General features: G+C 48.4%; 3 protein-coding genes and 1 long non-coding RNA gene across 5 annotated transcripts in view; 1 reads left to right on the forward strand and 3 right to left on the reverse strand.

The window, feature by feature from the left end:
• On the reverse strand, positions 1-2,576 carry NDUFA8 (NADH:ubiquinone oxidoreductase subunit A8). Of its 2 annotated transcripts, XM_038156449.1 has the most exons (4): positions 2,432-2,576; positions 2,184-2,347; positions 710-875; positions 1-246 (listed from the first exon to the last, which is right to left on the reverse strand). In XM_038156449.1, the coding sequence occupies exons 1-4, from the start codon at positions 2,480-2,482 to the stop codon at positions 109-111; spliced, it is 519 nt and encodes a 172-aa protein (XP_038012377.1). In that variant the 5' UTR covers positions 2,483-2,576; the 3' UTR covers positions 1-108. The 2 variants fall into 2 exon arrangements, with proteins under 2 accessions (XP_038012377.1, XP_038012376.1); XM_038156448.1 differs by having other exon boundaries at positions 1-875.
• On the forward strand, positions 2,569-17,232 carry MORN5 (MORN repeat containing 5). Its single transcript, XM_038156450.1, has 6 exons — positions 2,569-2,663; positions 3,049-3,196; positions 3,434-3,545; positions 4,407-4,538; positions 15,791-15,905; positions 17,129-17,232. Exons 1-5 carry the CDS (start codon positions 2,617-2,619, stop codon positions 15,883-15,885), a joined length of 534 nt encoding a protein of 177 aa, XP_038012378.1. The 5' UTR covers positions 2,569-2,616; the 3' UTR covers positions 15,886-15,905; positions 17,129-17,232.
• LOC119709105 lies at positions 3,553-5,331 on the reverse strand. The gene is made up of 3 exons (XR_005259279.1): positions 4,774-5,331; positions 4,062-4,181; positions 3,553-3,840 (listed from the first exon to the last, which is right to left on the reverse strand). It is a non-coding gene; the product is annotated as an uncharacterized LOC119709105 (long non-coding RNA).
• Positions 16,501-24,827, reverse strand: part of LHX6 (LIM homeobox 6) — a 17,105-nt gene continuing 8,778 nt past the window's right edge. The window contains 5 exon segments of the mRNA XM_038156447.1: positions 16,501-20,140; positions 21,781-21,884; positions 22,394-22,568; positions 23,739-23,834; positions 23,913-24,013. Of these exon segments, the coding sequence (XP_038012375.1) occupies positions 20,120-20,140; positions 21,781-21,884; positions 22,394-22,568; positions 23,739-23,834; positions 23,913-24,013 (497 nt within the window). The 3' untranslated portion in view covers positions 16,501-20,119.

Raw genomic sequence — 24,827 nt, forward strand, 5'->3', positions numbered from 1 at the left:
TAATGGTTTTGGGCTCTTTAATTATTAGTAATACCCAGCACACACCACACAATTTACATGTGCAAGTGCCACATCTCTGCACTTGAGTCAGAGCACAGCCTGCCCACTTCACCAGGACCAGAAAAAGAGCCTGCTGCCAAAGGGAGAGGGCTTCAGCTCCCCTTCCGTGGGTGGGTTTGGCTCTGGCCTGGGTCTAGAGTGATAGGCATTCTCAGGCAGAGGACGGTCTGTCTTCACCTTCGTAACCTGGAAAGAAATGCAAAGAAGTGATACAACTTCTCACAGCATTTAATAGCCAGGTTGAGTCAGAACTTCAAGGAAGAACTACCAAGAAGAACCAAACAATAGTGAGGACACATTGTTCAGCTGATGAGAGCTCCTCAATACTTCTAAGAAAAGGGAAGGGAGGGGTGTTTCATCACAGCTACAGAATAGCTCCACGTGAGCATGAACTTCACTCCTAAAGGAAAAGCCTCTACCAGGAAAAGCAAAAATCTAGAATTTCATCGTCTAAGAAAAGCACAAGCCGTCTGGAAAAGCAACCCTGGAAAACGCTGCCAGTCTTGACTTCCACCATCCCACAGACTTCCAGCGCCGAGTTCGCCAAACACCATCGGGCCGAGAGACGCTGGAGACCCGCTCTGGACAAAACACGCACGAAGGACGGAGAGCAGGATCCGCCTGCGTGCCCCAGGGGGTAAGGAGTTACCTTGGAGAGGTCTCCCAGCTCGGGCCTGACCCAGCCCAGCTTGTCCAGCACGCAGGAGTCGAAGGCTGCCTGCTGCTTGCGGCAGCGGCGCAGCTCCTGCTGGCCGGTGTAGTCGATGCACGTCCAGTAGGCGGTGAAGGGCTCGGCGCAGTGCGTCCGGATGCTCCTGGGGACAGCACAGCACAAAGCCCTCAGCAGCCACCCCTCAGGCTCCTCTCTTCCCAACCTCAGCTCGGGGACACGTGGGCTTCGCAGCTTTAAGTTCTCAGGAACATCTAAACCTTCACTCAGGTCAGTGTTTGATGCAGGTGCCTGTGAAATTTCCGTCGCTGCAGCTACAATTAATGACAGCGATGATTTAACTGATACGTGGTGATTTTTGTGGAGATTTTTGTGTGGAGGAGATATTTTGGGTGGATGTTCACAGCTCCTCCACGGGACATCTTTGTTTTGCCAAATAATGTAGTTACATTATATGGAGCCCTAATGCTTCCCAATAATTTTGGGAAGCTAAAAAAGCCACGCTTAGAGCAGAGGTTTTCAGCTGATGCACTGGAGGTGGATCTGCCTTGAGGTAATTAAATTAGGTCCTGCACAAACAGTACTGGCAGAGGCCTTGGAGCTACATGTTTGGCCAGGAGAGGCACGTGGTGCACCTGCTCAAGCTTTCTCAGTGGTTCACCTGTGAGACAGGGAGGACAGACACTGCAATGCTCAGGTTGGTTTCTGGAGTTCATCGCACAGCTGCAAGGTGCAGCAGCCCACACCACTGCCCTGAGCTCCCAACAAAAACCCAGGCCGCTTGCTCTGCAACAAAGGCAAAAGAGCTTCAAGTGACAGGATCAATCCATGTATAAACAAGCAAGACAAAACACATGGCCTGTATTCCCAGGAGTTAAAGTTTAAGAAGAAGGTATAAAAGTTTTGAAGGCGGTGATGGCGGCAGCTTTTTAAATTAGAATAATGGAATTACAGGATAGTTTGGGTCGGCAGGAACCTTAAAGTTCATCTCTTTCCACTCCCTGCCATGGGCAGGGGACACCTTCCACTATGTCAGGGTGCTCCAAGCCCCATCCAACCTGGCCTTGGACACTTCCAGGGATGGAACAGCCACAGCTTCTCTGGGGCATCCTGTACCAGGGCCTCACCACCCTCACAGTGCAAGATTCCTTCCTAACACCTAATCTACACCTGCCTCTGTCAGTGTGAAGCCATCCCCCTTGTTCTGTCACATCATATACCCTTGTCACAAGTCCCTCTCCAGCTCTCCTGTAGGCCCTGCTGGCGCTGAAAGTTGCATTAAAGTCACCCCGGAGCCTTCTCTTCCCCAGGCTGAGGAGCTCTCCCAGCCTGTCTCCACAGCAGAGCTGCTCCGCTGGAACGAGTGACCGCCAGCGCTCGAATGACACAGCCGGGCACTGTCACACCAGGCCCGTGGGGCTGCGGCGGCGCCTGCGGGCCGGGGGCCGCTCACCTGAAGAAGTCGATGGCGCACTGGTTCACCTGCCGGCCCTCCCACAGGCACTTGCGCGGGTCCTTCTCCTCCCAGCGGCACAGCATGAACTCCTTGTTGGGCCGGTCGCACTGCGAGCCGTAGTGGTGCGCCGCGGCCTTCAGCACGGACGAGCTCACCGCCACCTGCGGCGGGGCAAAGCGGCCGTGAGGGCGGGCGGGGAAGGCAGGGCAGCGCGGGGAAGGTGCCGCCGGCCCTCACGCACTCACCTCCTGCACATTGAGCTCCTCGAGCGAGGGCACCTGCAGCACCCCCGGCATGGCGGCTCTCCTTGAGCGCCCTCAGCGCCCGCCCCGCAGCGCGCACGCGCGGCAGCCGAGGGGCGGGGCCGGGGCGGGGCCGCCGAGGGGCGGGGCCGTTGCCCTGGTGACCGGGACGCGCCGTCGGGGCCGCCATGGAGCTGGTGGGGGATCGGTACCTGGGGGGCGTCATGCGCGGCAGGTGGGGCCGGGACACGACCGGGGACAACGAGGGCACCGGGAAGGGGCACGGGGGCGTGCTGGGGGCAGGGGGAAGCGGGGGGTGCGGGAAGAGGCGGGGGGAGCACGGGAGACGGAGGGCACAGAGGGGTCGCAGGGCACAGGTGGGAGCGGGAGGCCGGACGGGGAGGGCGGGGGGGTGCTGAGAGGGCAGGGGAGTCGCGGGCATTGCAGATGGGCCACGGGGACAAGGGGGGGTCGCAGGGGGCTGGTGGGACCGGGGAGGCCCGACGGGGAGGGCAGAGGAGTCGCGGGCATTGCAGATGGGGACAAGGGGAGGGTCGCAGGGGGCTGGTGGCAGCGGGGGGCGCGGGGTTGCCACCGTCCACCCTCGGCATCTCTTCCAGGATGGAAGGATTCGGCTACTACACGCTGCCGATGGGCGCGGAGTACCGGGGCTCGCTGTGGGACGGGATGTTCCACGGGCAGGGCGAGCTGCGGCGCCCCACGGGCGGCGCGTACCGGGCGCTCTGGGAGCGCGGGCTGCCCACGCAGGTACGGCCGGGGGGCTGCAGCCCGAGGGGCCTCCGCTGGCAGGGGCCTGGAGGTGGAACACGCGGATTTCCCAGCCGAGGCGGTGTTTGACCCCCGGGGCTGCTGGCGGCCGGGCACCGCAGGCGGGATTCCCGACAAAAGGCGAGCTGGCCCTGCTGCGGCTCTGCCGGTGCGACCTGGCCTCGGTTCCGTCCATCCATCATGTTTATTAACTCGGCACTCAAACGTATTTTGCAGGGGAAATACACTTTTGCAGATGGTCTCGAATACGAGGAGGAAAAATGGCTTTACTGCGACGGCTACGACAGAAGATTCTATACAGAAATCAGCTCTGGTTTTAAACCACCAGGTACTAAATTGCATTTGCGATCCTGAGAGTCTGGAAGGAATTAAACTAACAACTTTGCTTAAGAAAGATTAATTCAGCTACATGAGTAACATGGAGCAGAAATGCTCTGGCTAATTTCATACAAGCCTGAGATGCTGCCAGGAGAATGAGGACACCACCTTCCACCAGCACAGCCTGGGGTGCACTCTGCGCCCACGGGGGTCTCTTGGGGCAGGACAGGCCTTTGTCATCTGCAGCTTTTGACATCCTGATTAACCCTTTCGGGCCATTCACCCTCACTGTGTCAGCAGGGTGCCTTTTGATACAGAGAAGTCAAGCAAAACAATTAGTTTGCATCTAGGACACCAAATGAAGCTTCAAGCATCTGCCCCACGTAGCTTTTTAGAAGATACCAAAACAGATGTTTTTGTTCAGTCTATGTTTTTGCTAAAGGCTTTTATAATGTTGTTATTATTGTAGTCAAAAGGTGGGTTTATAAAGGAAAAAAAAGAGTAAAATCTGTAATTTAATACACACAATACGTAGAATATTTTAGTGATGACACGGAGTTCTGTGAAGCCAGCGATTCTCTCCTGGCCCCATTCTGGATTTTAGGGTTGGACTTGCAATGTGAACTTGGTGGGCTGAATCACAGGGCTGTGAATGAGGAAATCAAAGTGATTGTTTTTTGTCACACAATCCTTGTGTGTGCGTTTTTCCATTTTCATTTTCCCCATCTGCAAAATTGATGAAATGTTTCACAAAATTTATTGTGAGGTAACTCTGTTATTTTTATAGCAAACACCGTGGAGATGTGTGTTAGTTATCTTGATCAAAGGCATAAATTAAAAACAAAAATCAAACCTTGTTTTTCCCCTTCAGGCATTGCTCAGCTTACAAACCTGGATCCTCCCAAAATAATCCCAAGAGGTTGTTATGACTGTGGTGATGGATTCTATAACCCCAAAACCAGAGTAGTTGTTGACTACAAACGCAAGTTTCTGAGAAATGCAGGTATGATTTAACTCTGCAAGGTAAACTAAGAAGGGTTTATTGTATCTTCTAGGCTGCCTGCTTAAAGCCAAAATATAAACAACTCCATGACTTGGTTCTATTATCACTGAGCTAAAATATCTTTAACTTATTTATTTTATCAGTGATTTATGTATCCCCAGGGCGGCACAAATCATATTTTGCAAAATTACAATGAAGTATTCCCAAGCATATATGAATAAATATGTTTTATTACCATTTGGTATGTTAATCTCAGAAAAATCTTCAGTCTCTCCTGTTATGATCTCAAGCAAGGGAGTGGTTCTGAGGGGCACAGCACTGATCCTGAAAGCTGAAAAGCTCCATGGTGTCAACCAGCAAAGTGCTTAGGCATGTGCTCATCTCCGAATGCTGGAATAGTCCAGTTTGTTAAAATGAGTCTGGGTCTTACCTTCCTGGACAGAAACCTTCACCTTGGAGAGCCGTGTTTGGAGTAGAGTCTGGCAAATACACAGATAGGTCCTCAAATTAATGAACCTTGGGGAAAATGAGTTCTTACCAAGCCAAAAGAGAAACTTTTCAAATTAAAAGCCACAGAAGATCCCCAAACAGTTGACACTGGGATAACTAAAAGAATGTAATCTGACTTGAAAAAAAAACCTACTTTGTGTTCTGGCTATTAATCTTTGTGTTTATCACTTTTTCAGTGCAGAGGGTTTTAAAATGAAACTGATTCCTGAAAGCAGCCACCCACCCTGCTTTTTCTTCTTTTTTTTTAATGTCCAAATTGCAAAACCTCTTTTTCTTTTTTCTTCTTTTTTTTTTTTTTTTTTTTTTTTAGAAAACAGAGTATTTCATTTTCAGTGTGCTACAGTTTAACAGTTTTGTTGCTTGGAAACTTGGAAACTCCGTTTTTCAGCAAATTTACTATTTGTTGTAAAAAAAATTCTGCTCTACTTTCAAGAGCTGCGAGTGTGCACTGTGATATTGGAGGAGGGAAGTGGGGAGGGGTTAAATGAATTGGAGATACCATCTGCTATAAAATATACCCTGTGATACATGGCCTGTTTTATAAACGTTGAATAAAAACTGATCTAGATTATTACAAATGGCATTGATCCAAAATACTGGAATGCAGTGGGCCTACTGATGAGGAAGATAAGCAACATGCTTTCCAAAAACACAGGAACCTACACAGATTAGCACAGGAGGGAACGCCTTGGAATTCAATTTATTGTTTTTTAATCTGTTCTTTGAACTCATTGTCCTTTATGACATTTATCTCAAACCCTGCAAATTATCCCAATCAATATGGGCCCAGCGGCGCGGCGCAGCGTGCGGCCTGGCGGAGCGCTGGAGATGGGCTTTGTGTGGCCCTTCCAGCCAGGGCCTGGACACAAAGTTCAACTTGTTGATGCGAGTGTGAAGAAGGAATGTGTCATGTAGGCCAGACCCTTCCTCTCGAGAACATGAACACAATTGAAAAACCCGGCACTTGTTCAACATCAGAGGAACTCCTGCCGCCCCAGGAGAGATGATTCAGGGCACAAGGCCACTGAAGCAAAGAGAAAAAAAAAAAATTAAAAAAACCCCCCAGCTGTAAGCAGAAGAAACTGAGGAAGAGGCTGAGATGACAGGGAACAGATCCAGAATTACTCCATTATAGGTTGGGCAGGAAAGAGCAGGAAAACCTCCAGGCTTCCAGCCAAGTCTTGAAAGCATCAAAAGCAGATGGTAGGAAGCATTCAGGAAGTTCTTACAACAGCTTGACAGGTTTACCAAAATGACACTATCTTCCTCAGCCCTGGCAGCAGGCTTCAGAATACTCCAGTCCTCACCTTTCACCCCGGCCCTGTTATGAAGCAATTGCTGATTGTTTCTCGGCTGTTTGTGGAGCAGAGGAGGAATCCCTGAGCCTCGGCGCGGCCTCGGCCCCAGCCTGGCAGCACCGAGGTACCAGAGCAGCCACCCTTGGAACCTCCTGAGTTCGCTTGCAGCTCTTCGATGGGAGGCTGTGGAGCCCCAGGGAGGCTCCTGAGGAGCCTGGCAAGCCCTGCGCTCCACCAGCTCGGAGGTCTGAGCCTCATTTTCCGAGAGCTCTCGCTGCCGGAGCAGCGCAAAGGCCCCTCGCGAAAACATCATCAGGCCCAGGGAGTGAAAGGACAGCAACAGCTTTGTTGTACGTTTTTATCTAGCAAACTTTTCCAAATTCTCATTACAGCCTCGCAGTTAGTGCTCCGTCCCTAAACCTCTGTTTCCTTGGGGATGCTCAAATTTCTCCCGATTCTCCACGTGTTCTTCAAGCTTTTCTTTTTGCCAGTATTGCGAAGTACGCAAAATTGAGCACATAAATAAGAATGGGAAGGCTCATTTGTAAGAAGATACCTTGTTTATTTTTAATAGATACTGGGACCAGGCTCCTGTTTCACCAGGAGTATTCCTCTTTTTTTTTTTTTTTTTCCCCAGAAATAGGACCCCTGGCACCTTTGTAACAGAGTTTGGTCAATAGAAAGATCGGAAGATTTCCCAGTTTTTCAGTGAAAAGTAGAAACTACAAGATGTTATTTTTAATGCAAAGCAGAGAGGTACAAGAAGAACTGTGACAGTCAGATTTTAGGCTCTCTGAATATCAGAAAAGCCCATAACTTTCAAAGAGAAAATGCCATCAAAACAAGGAAATTTTTTATACTGAGATGGAAAAGATCTCAGCAGATTGCCTGGGTCACCAGTCTTGATGAAAAGCAAAGATATTTTTGATGAAAATTGCCTTGTTTCTCCTGTGGTTTTCACAGGGATGGGTTAAATAATATAAAACATGCTTTTCCTCATTCTAATATGAGAATATTTATTCTACTATTTTCATATTTCTTCTTCAGGTTTAATTAGTATGGTGCATAGGGGAGCTTCCTGTAGGGCAGTCAAGATTACCTGAAATATATTTGTACCTCTTCCTATAAATCAAGAGCAAAAAGACACAAAATCTGCCTTTCACTCAGAGCTCAGTCAGGGGACTGAATTAAGAGCAGGATTAGGCCTAGAAGACCAGGACAAGTGTCTTATTAAGAGGGGGTTTGGTGTTGCTGCAGTCCCAAGCCAGCCAGCAATCAGCATTTCTACCAGCCTGAAAGTCTCGTGAAAAGCAGCAGGAAAAATCCTGCTGCTTCAGGAATCATTATGAGCTGAAAAGGTCAAGATTCAAGAACATTATTTTCGTGTAGTTTAGAGAAGTCTGGGGTTAGAACGTCTGAGGTTGTGAGACTGGCCCGACTCCCCAGGCAAGGGGGCAAAGCCATTTTAGTTCTAAGCCTTATTAATCACAGACTTACAGTTTCCTCATGTTGTTACCTTGGGATGGAGAACTCATGCTTGCTCTGAAAGAACTGAGAAGCACAAACATTTTGGACAGTCGGCAACGATGTGTTCAACCATTTCAGGCTTATCCAAGTACGCAAATCCATGAGAGAAATCTCTACATTTGGACTTTTTTTTTTCCTCACAACTCAGATCTGACTTGCACCAAGTGCTTTTCGGGAAATGTAGACTTTGACTTGTCTGAAAAATGCAGTTGAGAAACAGCCATAACCACTCAATAATCGCTCAGGGTAATATTTCTATACCTACCCTCATGTACCCCAAATACATGCAGATGTTTGCGTGCTCTTTCTCAGAAACTACTGGAGAATTGGGTGTGGGATGAGGACCTGGCAATTTTTCAGGCCTGGAGTATTTCTGGAAAAAAGACAGCAAATTTAACTTTGAGTCAACTGCAGTGCAGGAAAAAAGATTGACTGCACTGAGGGATCATGCACGGAGCTTTATTCCCTGTTCTTCTTTGAAATTGCCCGTTCTGATGATGGAGGGAGGGGATGAACAGCCTGATTCCAGGCTAGTCCCCTAGTCATTGCCTAAGAATGTACGAGCTGTTTTGGCAGATGCCCTGAGCAAGGAGAGGAAAGCCCCAGCAATACACATACAGAGGGAATATAGTATTTTTGTTCGAATGAATTTAGCTTCCCATAGATTTAAATGTCTACTTATAAGGCAGGACCATTTAATCTTTTGTACATTTGTTTCTTTTTTATTTAAGATACTGAATTTAGATGAGGTTTAGTTCCTACATATTGAAACTCTTAAAAGCTCTTCAAATAATTGTTCTTTGGATACTTGTTAGGCTAAAGAAATCAGTTTTGATCGGCAGTAAAAGTTCATGCTATTTTAAGTGCAATGCTATAGCTATTTTCTGTTGTATATTTAATCATTTTGAATTATATGTCATGTAAAAGATTTTAGCTCTGGGGCATTTGCCAGATGGCTGATTCTGCATTTCACACAACAAAAGAAATAATGTTTGTGTAAAGCTCTTAAAAATAGTTGGTAATCAGTATATTCTACAACGAATAGGATCCAGACCTGTTTGGAAAAAAACCCCAGCTTTTGCAGAAATTAATTTAGAGGATTTGGTCTCTACCTCTGGGCTCTGAACAAAACAAATTGTGTCTATTGTTTGCTGATTTTGTAACATTTAACAAGTTAACTGGATTGTAAATTTTACTCATTTTTATGTTAAATGCTGTTTATTGCAATCCATTGATCTTTTTCTCTTTACTTTGGCTGACAAACTTATTTCTGAAAGCAGGGTTGTAAAGCAGAGAGCCAATGCTGCTCTCCGTTTACACAAGCAGAGCATACGAATGTGAGTAGCCCTTTGCTTTTCTTGCAACAGCTGCAGTGCTTGTCCTTTTTACTGCTAGTTCCTCCTTCTGGCCTCTTTGATTCATATTCCACCAAAATACCCCTGCAAAAAATATTTTCTCTCTCTGCCATGGCATTCAGCTTCTTCTCTTTGCCCACAAGGCTCTACAGAGCTACCTACCCTCAAATTCACCTTCAAATTCACCTTCTGGTCTTGTCTCCTCCATCTCCCACATACCTTTTTCCCTTGGATCTAGTTCCAGGACATAGGTTTTTAGCCACATTCATACAATTCCACTTTTCTGGTACTTGCTTTCCAGACTCCGTGGTAGTCAAAAGCTTTGAAAAATATTACATCCAGAAGCAGGTCAGAAATTGTATTAAAACTCTTTGATCTGGATCTTCAAAGTGTCACTTATCGACCTCTTCCTATCTTTTTAGTTAGATAGCTTTTGTTCCAGTGTCAGAGCTCTGGATCTAAATAATCCCCAATACTTAACAAATAAATTAATTGAGGAGCCAGATCTCAGCAGGAGGAGAGGCAGAGCCCTGGCAAGTATCACAGTGGGACTGCTGAGTGGGCAAGGCAAATGGCTGAGCAGTGATGATGGCAGAGAGAAACTGAATCCATTTCAAATGACAATCCCAGACTCCTATGAGAAGTTCAGGGGGTTTTCTTACCCTTTTTTTTCCTTACTCTACCCTAAACACTTTTAAAAATCTTGGACCAATTTTCCCACCCATCATATGCTCTTTTTGTATCTTTTTATACAGAAATGTGTGAAGATCAAGCACATTTTGGATGCCATTGCAGAATTTATACGTATGTCTTTCACAGTGTCAAAGTCTGCTCAGGTGACAGACAGAGATACTTGGAGACTTCTCATCTGAGCAACCAAGCACATTTTTAGATTAAATTTGGCTTACATGTTTTAATCTGAAACATCCTTCATTCAGCAAAATAGATTATGAACCAACATGATTTATATTCCAGGCTGTAGCCAGCAGTGACAATATTAACACTTGCATCATGGTGGAAGTTACTACGGTAATTTCAGTAGCTACAGATATATTTTGCAGATATATTGTTCCTTCTGGTTTCCTGGCCTTATCTTTTTGAAAATTGTGGAAGTTTCAGTTCCACTGAGCGGCATGCCAAGAATAACACCTTTGTTTGGGTGCTAACCATCCCATTGTGAATCCATTAAATAGGTTACACACAAGTCTTATAGGCACTTACATTCAACATACAGCTCATGTGAAAACAACTTTTACAAGAGATGGAAAGTTCATTTGGGGGCCATTTTGGAATGACAGTAATTAAAAGAGAATGGAAGGGTGAGAATTTGTGGGTGGAAGCAAAGGTTAATTGAAAACATATTTTCCCTTTTCTTGCCAGCCTTGATGTTGGTGGGGTCAGGTGCAGTAAGGAAAGGGGTGCTAGGGACCCGGAGGGGGCAGTGGAAATGGAAGGGGTGTGCCAGGCAGAGCCCATGGCTGAGATGCTATCACAGGTCATTGTGATTGTGCAGTGGAAGAACATGATGAACTGCTCTGCGGGTGCTGGGAGGAGTCAGGGATGTGAAAGAATTCCCTGATATTGTTGTTTACAATGGGCTGCGTGTGCTTGGCCCTCTGCAAACGGGGAGGAAGCTCAGCTGCTGCTGGAGGAGGGTGTGCTGTAAACACAGACCATCCAAACACACCCCTCGCACCGTGGGCACAGACAGCCCTGGGCAGGGCTGGGCCTCGGCTGTGCCAGGGCTCCCGCTGCTCCCCGTCCCGCTGGTGGCACTTCCCAGGGACACTGCCTCCCCTCCTGGGCTCTAACAGCACACGGTGCTGTCACAGCGGGTGACACCCACTCACATCAGGTGCCAGCGTGTCCTTGGGCAGGGGAGGGAGCCGCAGATCTGAATTTAGTGCACTGCCTGTAGGACAGCAGGAACACATACGGCTGCCGAGGCCTAACACAGACAGGGTTTTTAAGGTCAACAATGTCATTTTTCCCCTGTTCAGACCACTGGGTGTTCTAATTCTAGCAAACTTCCAGGTGGTTTCCTGGGAAAGCAATAGTTAAGAGAAGCCTCCATGCCAACACTGCCAGTGCTGTCAGTCTCAGCTCTGTGCCATGGCAGGCACCTAAGCATGCAGAGTCCTCAGAAGCCTCTCACAGCTGAGGTTTCCATAAGCAACACAGAAACATGATAGTTAAAAGCAAATAATTCTAAACTTTGCAATATGCATTTAATATAGCAAGATGAAACGCACCTAAATTACAGCGTGTTCTCATGCCATCCCTTGGAAGCACCCTGAAGCAAGGCCACCCTGAATTTTCAGCTGTTTCTAATCCCAGCTGAGAGATAAATCTGGAGTGTGGTATTTGGGGAAATCTCTTCTGCCTCTACTTTTAGCCTGAGCACTGGAAAGGAGGCAAGTGGTTTCATTTTGCAGAGAGCAGAAATCCACTGATTTCCACGGGCTGCCCTTTGGGCTCACTGAAATACACCTCACGGTGCTTGTGTCACCTGTGTGGACTTTGCTGACATTTGGAACCTTGGGGGCTCCCCTAGAGCCCCCCAAAATAAGACAGAAACTAGCCAGGCAGTGTTTGGTGAGAAGAACCAATTTTGCAATGGGCTACCTAGAGGAACCCATTAGAGCCAAGAGCTTGAGCTGGGTCTTGTTCACCTGCAGAGCTCCCCAGAGTGACCCGTTGGCTGTGTGGACAGAGTCCAGAGGGGGATCAGGACGCTTCCCCTCTGCCTAATCACCTTTTGTGGGCTGATGCTGCTTCTGGGGAGCAGTCCTGCAGGTGGCTGCCAGGGTTGGCTCCAGGTGCCTCTCCCTGCTCAATGAAAACAGCCTGAATTAATCACAAAAATGACAGAGAGCTGTCCCAGTGTGGGCTGGCTGAGGAGCTCACCCTCAATATTCAAGATATATTTAGTGGGTGCTAGAAACTGATCTCATTTTTGATTGAGACACAAGGAAATAATTCAAGAGCTCATCCATTACAATCTTTTGCTGTTTCAGTTTCAAGACTCCAATAATATGTCATTACAATAATGATAATATTTTGCTGGCTTTGGAAGAAACAAAATGGGTAACATTTACTGACTGCACAGGGATACACCAGATTGCAGTGAAATGCTCAGACAAAGCTTTTTCCCTTTACCTTCAAACGCCAGCATGGTTAGTCCTCTTTCAGCAAAGTCTGTTCCATCCTTGTTTATTCTACTGAGGAAAATCTAAAAAAATGGCTAAACTTTTAAAGATAAATATGCTGACACAAAATTCAGCACATCACACGAAGAACCCCATTCTACCTAATTGTGCACAGGGTGATAATTTAGCACTGATTAAAGAGTTTGTATTTTTTTAGAATCTTTTTTAAAAGGAAAATTACTTCTGAAGGTGAAGATGTGCTTAGACAATCATATTACCATATTCAAACAATTGCAATTTGCAAAATAGTAATTACAACTCACTATCTGGTAGCATTAATCAAACTTCAAGGTTTAATTCCATTTTAAATATTGATGAAATGTGATTCTCCAATCTAACCCTGGTGTTGCAGGGTTATGGAAGCAGCCAGTGGCAGAAAAAGAGGAACGTGTAGTTAACAAGCAGCTGCCACAAAGAAGGATCGGCATCTGTGATTTAAATTGTTAGCTGCACAGTCAGGTAGAGTGTAAAAAGGGTAGTCAAGAGGCTGTTAAGTCCATTGCTGCCAATTACTAACAATCAGGGAGGAGCTTTAAGACTTGTTCAGTACAATAAACCCAGTTTGTCTTGTTTCAGGGGTTACTACTGAAGAGGTTGCAGCTGCACTGATTCAAATAGCCCTAAAACTACAGTAATTATCAACCAGTCTTCTTTAGTGTAGCAAAAGTATGTTTTACCATAGCTTAACTCTTTACATTCTAATATTTCCCTGCCTCCTCTCCCATAGCCAGCCCTGGAGCCATTCTCATCCCTGGGCTGTGGTTCTTCTTCCTATCCTGGAGCAATTCTTGCATTTCCCCTCACCTAGACCGAGGAGCAGCTGTACAGCACACTGGGCTGGATGGCACTTCTGGGGATTTACCTCTTGTTGACTCATTCCATCTGTTCTTCCTTCTCATGCCCAAAGTTGAAATTCGTATCACTCGTTCAGTTTTACATCTGGGTAAGCTACAAGCAGGTTAAGCAGGGCTTATGTGCACATATTTCATTTGCACAGGCTCAGATCACTGCACAAACCAAGACATTTTGGAATCAGTCTGGCAGGGCCAAGGTCCTTGGAGTGGCTTGTCCTGGGTGCTTTCCTAGGAGACCAGGAAATCCCAGAGTGCAATCTGGGCAAACCAAGGGTATGCTGGAAACCCGTGAAGCCAAGTTAGCATCCGCCCTTCTTTGTGCTTGTGCCCTTAATGCTCAGCTGAGTGAGAGCTGCCAAGGGCTCAGTCAGACTCAGGCTGGTTATTTCTGGCACTCAGGTGAGCCAGGTGTGCCCAGCTGCCAGCCAGACATGGTGATGCACAGCATCCCCAAGTTTTCTTATTCCTTCACCATGACAGAAACAGACCAAAGTTTCCTTTACATGCAATTATTACAAGCTCAGTTAAACTATTTTTTTTTTTTTTAGTTAAGGCAATTCCAGCTAAAAGCAGACAGCCACACGGCGTGGACAATATCTGTCACAGGCGAGGCTCACGTGATCACATCTCCAACACCTAGTGCATAGAACAAAAGCCAGCACATTGATTATGGCTTGGATGTTGTTTTTAAGAAAGCTCAAGGACCACATTTGCATTCCTGTTGCAGCCCTCGGTGGAATCTGCCTGTGAGGATTGCATGGTCTTTAAGCAAGATTCTGTGCTCATGTTTTTAATTTCCCTTTTAGCATATTTTTTTCAGCATCTATTTTCACCTACTTTACACCCAAATTAGAAATGTGCCATTAACAGGATATTTTGTTATGGATCTGTGGCTCTCTAAGGAATGAAAAAAAATCAGTGAAACACAGAAAGAGCTGAACTTAGCTATTTCATCCAAATTATAACTATTTTGCAGCCATTAAAGCAAGCACCTTGGCACCATTCCTGCCTGCACGGGATGCCAGCAGAGCTGGGTGTGAGCAGCACCTCAGGGTGTGCACCCAACTCGCTGGGCCAACGATAAGAGAAAAGAGAGGGCAGCATGAAAAAAAAACCAAAAGGGAAGAAAAAGGAAAAGACAAAGCTTGATTCACAAGCCACCACAGTCAACAGGATTAGCCCCCAAGCTTGTGCATCAGAACCTGTCACACACCCCTCTGGAAACTTCTTAGCCAGCACTTCATTTCCAGCACCCTTTGCATTTCAAATGCTCCTCTGTCACTTCAGCATAAAGGTACAACTCCACAATCAAAAGATCTCCGTGAAATCCTGACCCCTGGAGAAGCAACATGCTTCTTGCTCCGTTTTGTTTGACCTGCCTAGGCAGGGTGCTCAGCAGGGTGAAAAAATGGGGCACAAAAAAATGAAAAAATGTGAAAAAATGGTCGCAGCCCCTCGGCTCCATCCTCCTCCCAGTCATCTGCTCTTGTACGTAACAAGGGCTGCCACAAACCCTCAAAATTTAGATTTTTACACACATCACAAGCAGCTAATATGAATTTGTTAAGACAGTGGTAAACACAAGAAGCAGCTCAAATATATTTCATTTGTATAAAAATAAATACAGGTATTGTTGTAAGCAGTATTTTGATTTTTTTTTTTCCCAAGGCTTTCTGAAGTTTGTTTTTCCTGGTTTGATACACAGATCTCTTTTCTCCTACACAAACACAAAGGAAAAGGCTGCAGAACAGTTTTTGGAGACAAGACAATTTAAATCCCTGAAATTAAGAAGCCACAACTTAACATTCACCGAGCTATTTTTTTGCAAATCGTGCAGAAAATTACTATTCAAACTTTGCTGGTCAGTTGTTTTTTCCTACATTGTCTTTGCTTTTATTTTCTTTCCACACTGTCATTATGCTCTCAGAATAAATACGACAGACATGAATACTAACAAGGGACACAGGAGTTGGTCTAAAATATCTCTCAGCCACTACATCAGCTTATCAATACCTGCCACAACATAGATCTCAGAAACAGCATGGAAAGAAAAGCTCCAAGACAAGAACCTGGGATTTTACTGACATTTTTTCTTTACCTTCACTTTTCATAAGCCCACAAGCAACACAGCCAGAGTATTTTAAAAATGCCTATCTTCATTTCTGGTAGTTTCAACATTTCTCCTGCGTATTTTGCCCCAAAAGGCAAAATGTAAAATCTAGACATGTAAATCTGGTGGCTCACCCAAGCTAAGCTTATCAAGCAGATGGATAATCAGCCCTTGCCACAGAGCCAGTACCTCCTGCATTGACAAATTCCCACACAACAGCACATGATCTTTTAAACAAACACCAAAAAAAAAAAGTGTTCTAAGATATGCCAATGGCTAAAAAATGGATTTTTTTTTCAAGGGAAAAATGGCTTGTTTGCCTGGAGCCCGGGGATGCCAGGAGCAGGTCTGGCAGGGGGATATTTTATGCTCCTTTCTCTCCCTTTCAGACGATGATGAGCACGAATGGATCCTTCGGACCTGCCGGAAAGCCTGGGATATAACAGCTGAGCAGCAGCCCAAACCATCACGCAGCTTTTCCTAGACAATACTCCAGCAAAGCAGGTAATCTGATTCACTAGAAATGCAATTTGTCCTCGTGGATTTGTCTCACCCTTTCCCTCGACAGGAATATAATCTTTCTGTCATCTTTGTCAGCTCAAAGAAAAATGGAAATAATCATTTAATCAGTCATGCTGAGCAAAAGCCACGGCAAAAAAGCCGACTGTACTCACAATAATATTGCTGAGAGGTGTGCAGTGTAGTATGTATAAACATTATTAAGCCTGAAAACAATTTGTTAAAAAGAGTGCCTCAGATTCGGTGTTGAAGTCATTCAAATCCATCTTAATCAACATTATTTTCCCGGATTTTAGTTAGCTGTCCTGGTGAATTCCTTTCCTCTCTTTTTGCTCGGTACTTTGATATTGATTGATCATTGTAATAATGTACACCAGAGGTATTCTTTAATGACGGGTTTGCTAACTAGGAAATTATATCCATTTACTACGAACGTTTGTTGAACTCTCCTGAAGCCAGAGTTTAACAAAATAATAAAAGAGGAAAACTGGGTGGGTTGCTGCTTGATTAGTAAGCCAGAAAGTATTTAAAAATAAAATAAAATGGAATTACATCATTTTCTGGATGTAAGTGCCAGCACTTCTACTTGCATTAACTTTATTTATTACACAAATAAGACATTTACAAAGCACAACATTAAAAGTATGTAACAAAACAGACATTGGTTTTACAAAAAGTGCTTACAATTTTGTTTTACTTTTTTAAAATAAATATTAGTCTTGACTGTCCACTCATTCAGAGAAAAAATTTTTTAACCATTGTAGCCAAGACATGCAGAATTGCAACATGCTACAACAAAATGATTGGCAGATGAAATAAAACTGGTGTTTAGTTGGCATCCTACAGATAAATCGCTGATAGTAGTGCAGGATTGGTCCCCACTCCCTGTCCCAACGAGTGAGTTCTGTAAGCACCTTTAGCTCGGGCATTGGGTTAACCAGCATGAGCCAGGAAAAACCACTGGTGATAAAACCTGAAACCATCCCACTCCCAGAGCCGAGCTCTGTTAGTCACCTTATTAAACTGGAGTGAAGAGCCTTTCACTGGCTGCCTTCAGTGGATTCTGTCTGCAAAAGGGTTTGTAAATAGCAACTGGAAAAGTTTAGTGCGTGGAGTCTGCATTGCTGCACCAGAACCCATCTGGCAATTACTGAATAAACTAAGAAAATGAGAATGACTTTAATTTTATTTTTTTTTTTAATCCACAGACAGGAGATGAATGCAAATGACCTGAGATAAGGTTTGGTTCAGTGGCAACAGTCAGTGTGAAATATGTTGTGAAACAATGTATTGAATAAATTAGAAGATTTCTTACATTCTTGGTACAGTTGAGTATTTTCCATACACATAATTAGCTCTAAAACTGCACAAGCTGAATTGCTTCCAGTTTTTGCAAACAATTTGGGCTTAATATAAACAGAGCCTGATTTCTGAATTAGCAAAGCTGCTCCTGGCTACTTATGGGGGGAAGTGCCCCGAGCACAGTCTGTGGTGAGCCCACATCCCTGGAGAGAAGCTCTGACATTCCCTCGGCCCTGCTGTGGCACTGCTTACAGACCCTTGGATATCCAGGACAATTCCCAAGTGGCGTTTTCCCGATCAAGTTGGTATTTAACAGATACATATTTCATATTTTCCCTTTCACTGCGTTGCCAAGACAGAAGGGACAAACACATCAAACCCTTTTGTCCCTCACAGAGCAGTTGTGGCCATCTCAGGGACCGTGGGGTGTCAGGGCAAGTTACAGCCTGAATCTCTCCTTCTGTGTCAAATGGAATAACTATCCATGCCTTTATGGCACTAATTCCACAACTAAATGGTCATTAGGATGTGCAAGCACAAATGGAGAACAAAGTCAGGCCCCAGTGACCCCCCCAGCCCCCACGAGCATCTCAAGGCTGACACAGCAACCCCCTCAACCTGTGGTGACAGACACTCACCAAGAGCCAGCCAAGGGAGCACTCACCCTTCCCTCATTGCTGTGAAAAGGACAAAAAGGACTGCACCTGGTGCAACTGGTGACTGTCCCCTCCCCAGGGGGACTCCTCTGCAGAGGTAGCTCCAGTCAGGTCAGGCGTGTGGCAGCACCTCATCACTGGTCACCCTCTGGAGATGGTCACTCACACATCTGGAGGTGACAATAACGTTCTGTGGACTTAATTCCCCTCTCTCTTTTCAAATGTTATTTTGAACTGGGACTAGAGCTGCTGGCTGCAGTTTGACAGATTCTGGCCCAGCTGTCCGAGGTAGAGCCATCACTCAGTGCACAGACACACAGGAGGGTGTGTGTGTGTGTGTGTGTGTGTGTGTGGAGTTGTTCCAGCCAATATCAAAGTGTGCTGTACTCAGCCACTTGTCAAGCCCAGAGATCTCGGTGGCCACCTCAGCAGACGTGCCCATGTCCCCACGCCGCTCCTCGGGGTGCAGTGGAGCCACGTGTCTGGCTGCTGGTGTCACACGGAGCTCAGGGACACGGGCAGGAGGAGGCTCCCCACGTGTGCAATGAGGGCTGGCCAGAGAAGAGGGATGGTTGCCCACCTGGCCCCTGCCACGGATTGATCCAGGATTTCCCAGAGAGGAAAACACAGTTCCAAGTGAAACCGAGTTATGTGACAGATGGGTTCCCATCTCCCGCTCCTCGGGCTCGGCTCAGTCTCGTCCCTCACTGCCTGTGGCTCAGGGTAGGCTTTCACATTCTTGGAAGAGCAGCCTCACAGACACTTCACAGCAGGACAGGCCCATGTGCTTGCGTGGAGAGAGGTTCTGTTACAGACCTGCTCTTGGCTCGGTGCAAACTGAGAAGGGCTGGCAGAGGTCTCTTGTTTACTTTTCGTTATTACCATCAATGAAGGATGGGATCGTTTTGGAGTCCTTTTCCTGACTTGGGGCCAGACTGCTGAGCACTTCCTGTGCTGTTGCTGTGAGCCCAGCCGTTCTCCTGGGATGCAGCCTCATCCCAGGGCCTGGCAGGACCAGCAGCCCTACCCCAGCAAGGGAGAGCAGGAGGGCAGAGGGGATCAGAGCCATCCTGCCAGACAAAGGAAGATGCCATCCCCTTGCTGTCCACTTGGCTAGCGACGGTTCCTGCTGGCCTCACTGTAGCTTTCACCTTTTTAACTGGTCTCCACTTTCTACCCAACTCTTTCCACTGACTGAACTTGAGTCCACAGCAGGGCAGAACATTTCTACACCTTTATGGCCACCTTCCATCGAGCGTTTCTCAGTCCCAGAGCATGGATTGTCTGAGAGTTTTCTGTAGGTACATTCTGAAATCACCCATTTGTGATCCAATATGACTCCAAGGAAATAAAGTAGCTTGTTAATAAAGAACGATAGTAAAAAACTTAAAAAAAAAAAAAAAAGATTTGGCAGATGGCTGTGAGAGGAGAGAGATATTCAGTGTTCTAAGAACAAGTCAGCAATCAAAAACTTCAGGGTGCTAAACCTGGCTCTGCCACCAACCCTCATGGTTCCTCTCAGTTTAGGACATCTCTGCTTCCCCTCCTATAAAACGGGGGGAAAAACACTAAGATTTACTTACCTTTGAGTGATCAAAGGACATGTGATTCTAAAGCACTTTGAGGAGGAAGAAAAACTGCCTATTTCCAGCTGGCATCATGTTTTCCACTCAGTGGAGTCTCAGCTACCTGCGAGTTTGGCTCAGGAAGGTCTGTCTATATATCGAGTTGCTGAGCCAAAAAGCCAATTTCAGATTTCACACGTGTGAGTGGAAAGAAGGAGGGATGTCCAGGAACTGCTTCACTGGTGCAAAGAGAGAATCAGGCCAAACCACGAAAATTCCTCCTTCCTTTGTGTTCAGAGGTGATCACCGACCCCCCTGAGACTCGGCGTGTTCTGGGTTGTTCGTATTCCCGTGGGTTTGGGAGCAAGACTTGCAAGCACAGTAGAGTCACCAGCTTTGACTGTGTCTGGCGCTGCCTTGGAGAGGCTCACGGTCATTCTACAAGTCCACAAGAAACAAGTGTAAAATGTAACTGTGCACTCAACACACACATACACAGAGTGTCGCTGGAGGAATCGGAGCGGGCGCGAGGTGCTGCTCAATGGGAGGAACCGAGAGTGCTGGGGCTGAGCTTCTCCCGCGGGACTGCGGCCGCTGCCGAGGGCTGGGCGCTGTCAGCGGCCGAGGGGCAGCGGGGCTGGCAGGGCCACGGGCAGGTGAGGAAGAGTCCGAGCAGTCAGTACTGGAAGAGGATGACCTGGGGGGAGAAGGGGAGCGTCAGCGGCACGGCCCTGGCCACGGCGATGCGCTTGCGGGGAGCAGCGGAACGGGCTCCGCTGGGGCAGCCACCTCCTGGCAGGAAAACCCTCTCTGGAAGTGCCCTCTGCCCAGGAGCTGCCAGCCCTGCCCGGGGAAGGAGCCGCCACTGAGGAGCTGAGGTGGGAGGTGACAGGAGACACCTTTGGCTGTGGAACCAAACAAAAGCGGGCAGCACCCCAAAAGCGGCGCTGCATTCGTCTGTGCCGCGATACAGCGGCTGCCAAGAAGGACAAAGACCATGCCCAGCGGTCCTGACTGTGACCAGCACGGGCTCCCCTCCAAACTGCACCTGGCTGCTCTGCAGCTCCAGGGGAAGCAGCTGCTGGGCTGGTCACAGCTCACCTCTCACCAGCCACTGCCCTGGGCACCCCCAGAGGAGGGTGGGGCTGCCCCACACACAGAGGGGAACGCGCACGCAGCATTGAAATGTGCTTTCCCAGGATCTCAGCTAACTCTGCTGTTAAAAATTTTTGGATGTGGGGAAAAAAAAGCTACTTCAGTTTTCAGGAATTCAACATGCAAGTGATTGTTTAGAAAAGGAGCTGGTTGGGGGGCAGCTCTGTGTCCTGAGAACCCTGCTCTGCAACAGCTGCGAGCCAGTAATTGCATTTAAATCAGGAGCTGCTTGCTGCAGTGAAGCCTCTCTAACAACAGCACCAGGACTGTATAATATTTTCTGAAAACTCTGCAGCTTGCTGGGCAGATATGATAAAATGGCAGAACTTAGACTGAAAAAGTATCTTTGCTGTGCCCCTGCTTCTGCCCATTGAAACAGAGCTCAATAAGCTGATGCACTGAGGAGAAAGAGATCTGAGAAGAGAGGTGCTGATAACTTCTGACAGTAAAGACAAAAGCTAAAACCACTCAGAGTTGCCAAAGGCTCAGCGTTCTCTCAGAAGAAAGTCACTGAAACTAGGGTCCTAAATAAAATCTCCCAAACCTAAGCATGTTTGAGAAGTCTTGCCCCCAGTAAGCTGTGTGTTAGATACTGTAAGAGCTGAACAGAAAAACATCAACATGCAATATTGTCTCCTAGCCAGGCATTGTGAAATAACATTCCTACTTCAGATATTTGTAACAGCCAGTTGTTATTATTTTTAAGCAATACTGCGACCCACAAGAAAGGAATCTTTTTTGTTAACTCGTGGAAAACTGGGAAGTTAGCACATGCCAGAGGTCCCCCCTGCTCTGTTAACAGCCAGGTGCTGCTCACACGGACCTCACGTGCAGGTGCCTGAGGAATGGAGCAGGACAGAGCTCGGGGCACCGGGAAGGGGAAACCAGGGAGGATCCAGGCAGGAGGATGTGGGAGCCCTCGGTGGATGCAGGCACAGAGTCCCAGCATGCCACAGCAGCGAGGGGTGCCCGGGGAAGGCACAGTGATGCCATTTTGACCAACAGTGGGTACATCAACCTCAGGGCCCCCAAAAATACGGGGAGACACGTGGGTGGGTGGCAGCTGCAGAGGTCATGGAGAAGCAGTGATGCTGACAGGAGACGCAGTGGCAATGATGTTACACACAAATCTTTGCTCCAGCGAGGGCTGGCCCCAGAGCCTGGAGCAGGGACTACATTTACCTTCTCACCCCTATTAGACAGTGGTCCTTCCATGTCTGCTTTGAGGTGCACTGGTGGAGCAGTGTAGGGAAGCCTACAGTGCACTTGTCCACACTGTACCTGACCTGTGGATGAGAAGAGGCTTCAGCCTCTGTTACTGCAAACAACACAGCCCTCCGAGCGGCACGGCAGGGGACGGGACAGGGCCGGGGGCACAGCCACAGCCCTCGTGGGCAAGGGAGGGGACGAGCCTCACAAGGGCCACAGAGCCAAAACCTCTGTCCGGGCATGACCAAGGCTGCCCATCACTCACAAATCATCACTCAAATCATTTCACCGGGAACACAGAAAGCAGGAAGGAAACCACCAGACCACCGAGCCCCACAAGGCACACTCACACCTCTCCTCCACGACACAGAGGGCACAGGAGGGCTGAGGACCAGGCAGGAAAACCCAGGCACTGCCTTTGCTGGGGACGAGTTAATCCCAAGGGCAAAGTTTCTCAGACAAGAGGAGCAGCAGCACGGGCACCATCCCCGACCCGCAGCACCGGGAGGGTTTTGCCACCGCCCATCCCTGCCCCAGCCCTGTCCCTGCCCTGTCCCAGCCCTGCCCCTGCCCTGCCGCCTCTCACTTTCGATGTATCCGTGCAGCGTCACCATGCGGGCCCGCTCGGGGCTGCTGAAGGGCGAGTAGTGGATGTCATCGGACAGCGAGGAGGGGATGCGGGACGGGGGCGCTCCCGACGGCGGCACCGTGTGCTGCGGGGTGTGTTTTTTATGGCGGGCTCTGCAGTTTTGAAACCAAACCTGAAAAGAAAGCAGCGAGCGCTGTGACAGCTGAGGCAAAACTGGGTTAAAATGTGGTCCTTCACCATGGGTGTTTCTTCGACGTTTTTACAGAAGGAGTGAAAAGCAGCAGGTGTGAGATCTCTGATCATGTCTCACTGCCTCTAATTAAAGGAGTAGTTTGGGAATTCCATCCTAGAGTTAAAACATGTATGGAAAGGGTTTTTATGCTAAAGAGGTGATCTGTTTCTTATGCTTTTATTTCTGAAAGATAGCTGTGAGTAAAAACCTTCTCCAAGACTGAGTGAAGATCAGCTCTCTAAGGCAGAGCACAGTGGACCATAAAGAAGAAAACAGTCTAAGCATTTGACAAATTATTTCCTGTTCAAAGTTCCTTTATAAAACATCCACATAGAAAATCACCCAGTGTGCAGCCTGCTATATCTTCAGCTAAATGAAGAATCTCAATAACAGAGGCTCAAGCCAGATTTTCACACACAAAATTTAAAAGTGTCACTGGCAAAACAATCTCGGATGAAAGCCACAAATTTATTTTAACCGCTCGTGTTTTTATTGTATGCAGAAAGTATGTGTGCAGCACGTCTAAGTGATGAGTACCAACGTCACCAAGAGGCAGAGCTGGGCTGCCTGTGAGCTGGGAGCTGCAGAGGGGACATTTCTCAGTCCCTACCGCATCACCCGCCCTCCCCTCCCACATCAGGGGAGGGGACTTCCCTGCCACAGTGACCCCTGGAGCTGCAAAACTCCTTTTTCTTTAAACTTCTCCATGCCAAGGCTTCCTGACTCTGCCTGCTCGTGGCAGCTACCACACTCCCGGCAGCAGCTGGGACAGAGCACAGCGCTCCAGGACCTGCTGCTAACAGCAGCTTTCCCACCCAGTGGTTTACTGCGGATGGCTGGGGCTGTTGGGGTTTTGACTCATTGCATCATAAGAGGGAAAAACAAATAGAAAACCCACGAGCGAGAGGCAGAGAAGGAACGGCGCTGGCATCGCTGCGGGTGCGGAGGAGCCGGCACCAGGGAGGCAGCTGGAAGCTGCTGGATGCTGCAGGCCCGGGGGTGAGGAGCCTCGGGCTGTGAGTGTGAGCCCTGTCTGGTGCCAGCCCTCAGGTGCCCCCTGCCTGCCCTGCCCGGCCGATGGTGCCACCCCCTGCCCATCCCTGCCCTCACCTGAATGACTCTCCGGCTCAGCCCTGTCATGTCCGCCAGCTTCTGGAGCGTTTGTGCGTCGGGGTTGTTGTCCTGAGCAAACTGTGCCTGCATGACCTGTGGGGAGAGGAGAGAGGGGCTCGGCGTGAGCCTGGGGAGTGCCGCCCCCCGCAGCCCCCGGCCCTCCTGCCCTACCTGCAGCTGCTCGGCCGTGAAGGAGGTGCGGGCTCTCTTGGCTGGCTTGGGCTGGCTGTCCTGCTCCGAGGGCACAGCCCCCTCCAGCGTGATCCCATTGCCTGCAGGAGACAAGTCCTCTGAGCCACAGGGCAGCAGCCAGCATGCGCCACCAGTGCAGCAGCTGCTGCTCTGGGGGACACCACACCTGCTGGCACCACAGCGCGGGACACCCAGGGCATCCCCTGAAAGGAGGGACAGCAGCCCGGGCATCACAGCCTGGGACACCCAAAACATCCCCTGAACAGAGGGACAGCAGCCCTGGCATCACAGCCTGGGACACCCAAAACATCCCCTGAACAGAGGGACAGCAGCCCTGGCATCACAGCCTGGGACACCCAAAACATCTCCTGAACAGAGGGACAGCAGCCCTGGCATCACAGCGTGGGACACCCAGGGCATCCCCTGGACGGAGGGACAGCAGCCCTGGCATCACAGCGTGGGACACCCAAAACATCTCCTGAACAGAGGGACAGCAGCCCTGGCATCACAGCCTGGGACAGCCAAAGCACCTCTTGCTGCAGTGGGAGCAGAAAGAGTGGAGCCAGCACTGCCTCCCAGGAGCTGCCCTGGGCTGCTGAGCCCCTCCACAGACAGGGAAGCAGAAACAGCCATTCCCCCAGAGTTCACTGTGGAATTAAGAAAAATGCAGCGAGTGGTGGAAGGCACAGGGAATAGGGGGAGACAGCAGCAGGAAGAGGGTCAGGGTGGTGTGTGAGGGCAAGCACTGATGTCCCCCTGGCCCTGACTCCTGGTCACCACTTGGCCACATTCTCCAGGGAGTGGCTCGGAAGGGACCCTGTCTCTGCCAGGCTCACAACATCCATCACTCCTGTCCCGTGCTGCCCCCTGTGACCCCGTTTTCCCTCGTGGGCG

Source organism: Motacilla alba, chromosome 17, assembly GCF_015832195.1.
Source record: "Motacilla alba alba isolate MOTALB_02 chromosome 17, Motacilla_alba_V1.0_pri, whole genome shotgun sequence".
Lineage (NCBI taxonomy): Eukaryota > Metazoa > Chordata > Aves > Passeriformes > Motacillidae > Motacilla > Motacilla alba.

Excerpts from the sequence above, each read along its gene's own strand:
- NDUFA8 (XM_038156448.1), bottom strand. The coding sequence starts at position 2,482 with ATGCCGGGGGTGCTGCAGGTGCCCTCGCTCGAGGAGCTCAATGTGCAG. Across the intron at positions 2,348-2,431 it reads AGGAGCTCAATGTGCAGGAG|GTGGCGGTGAGCTCGTCCGT; the intron begins GTGAGTGCGTGA and ends GCCCCGCCGCAG. Across the intron at positions 876-2,183 it reads TGCGCCATCGACTTCTTCAG|GAGCATCCGGACGCACTGCG; the intron begins GTGAGCGGCCCC and ends TGCTGTCCCCAG.
- MORN5 (XM_038156450.1), top strand. The coding sequence starts at position 2,617 with ATGGAGCTGGTGGGGGATCGGTACCTGGGGGGCGTCATGCGCGGCAG. Across the intron at positions 3,197-3,433 it reads AGCGCGGGCTGCCCACGCAG|GGGAAATACACTTTTGCAGA; the intron begins GTACGGCCGGGG and ends CGTATTTTGCAG. Across the intron at positions 4,539-15,790 it reads CAAGTTTCTGAGAAATGCAG|ACGATGATGAGCACGAATGG; the intron begins GTATGATTTAAC and ends TCTCCCTTTCAG.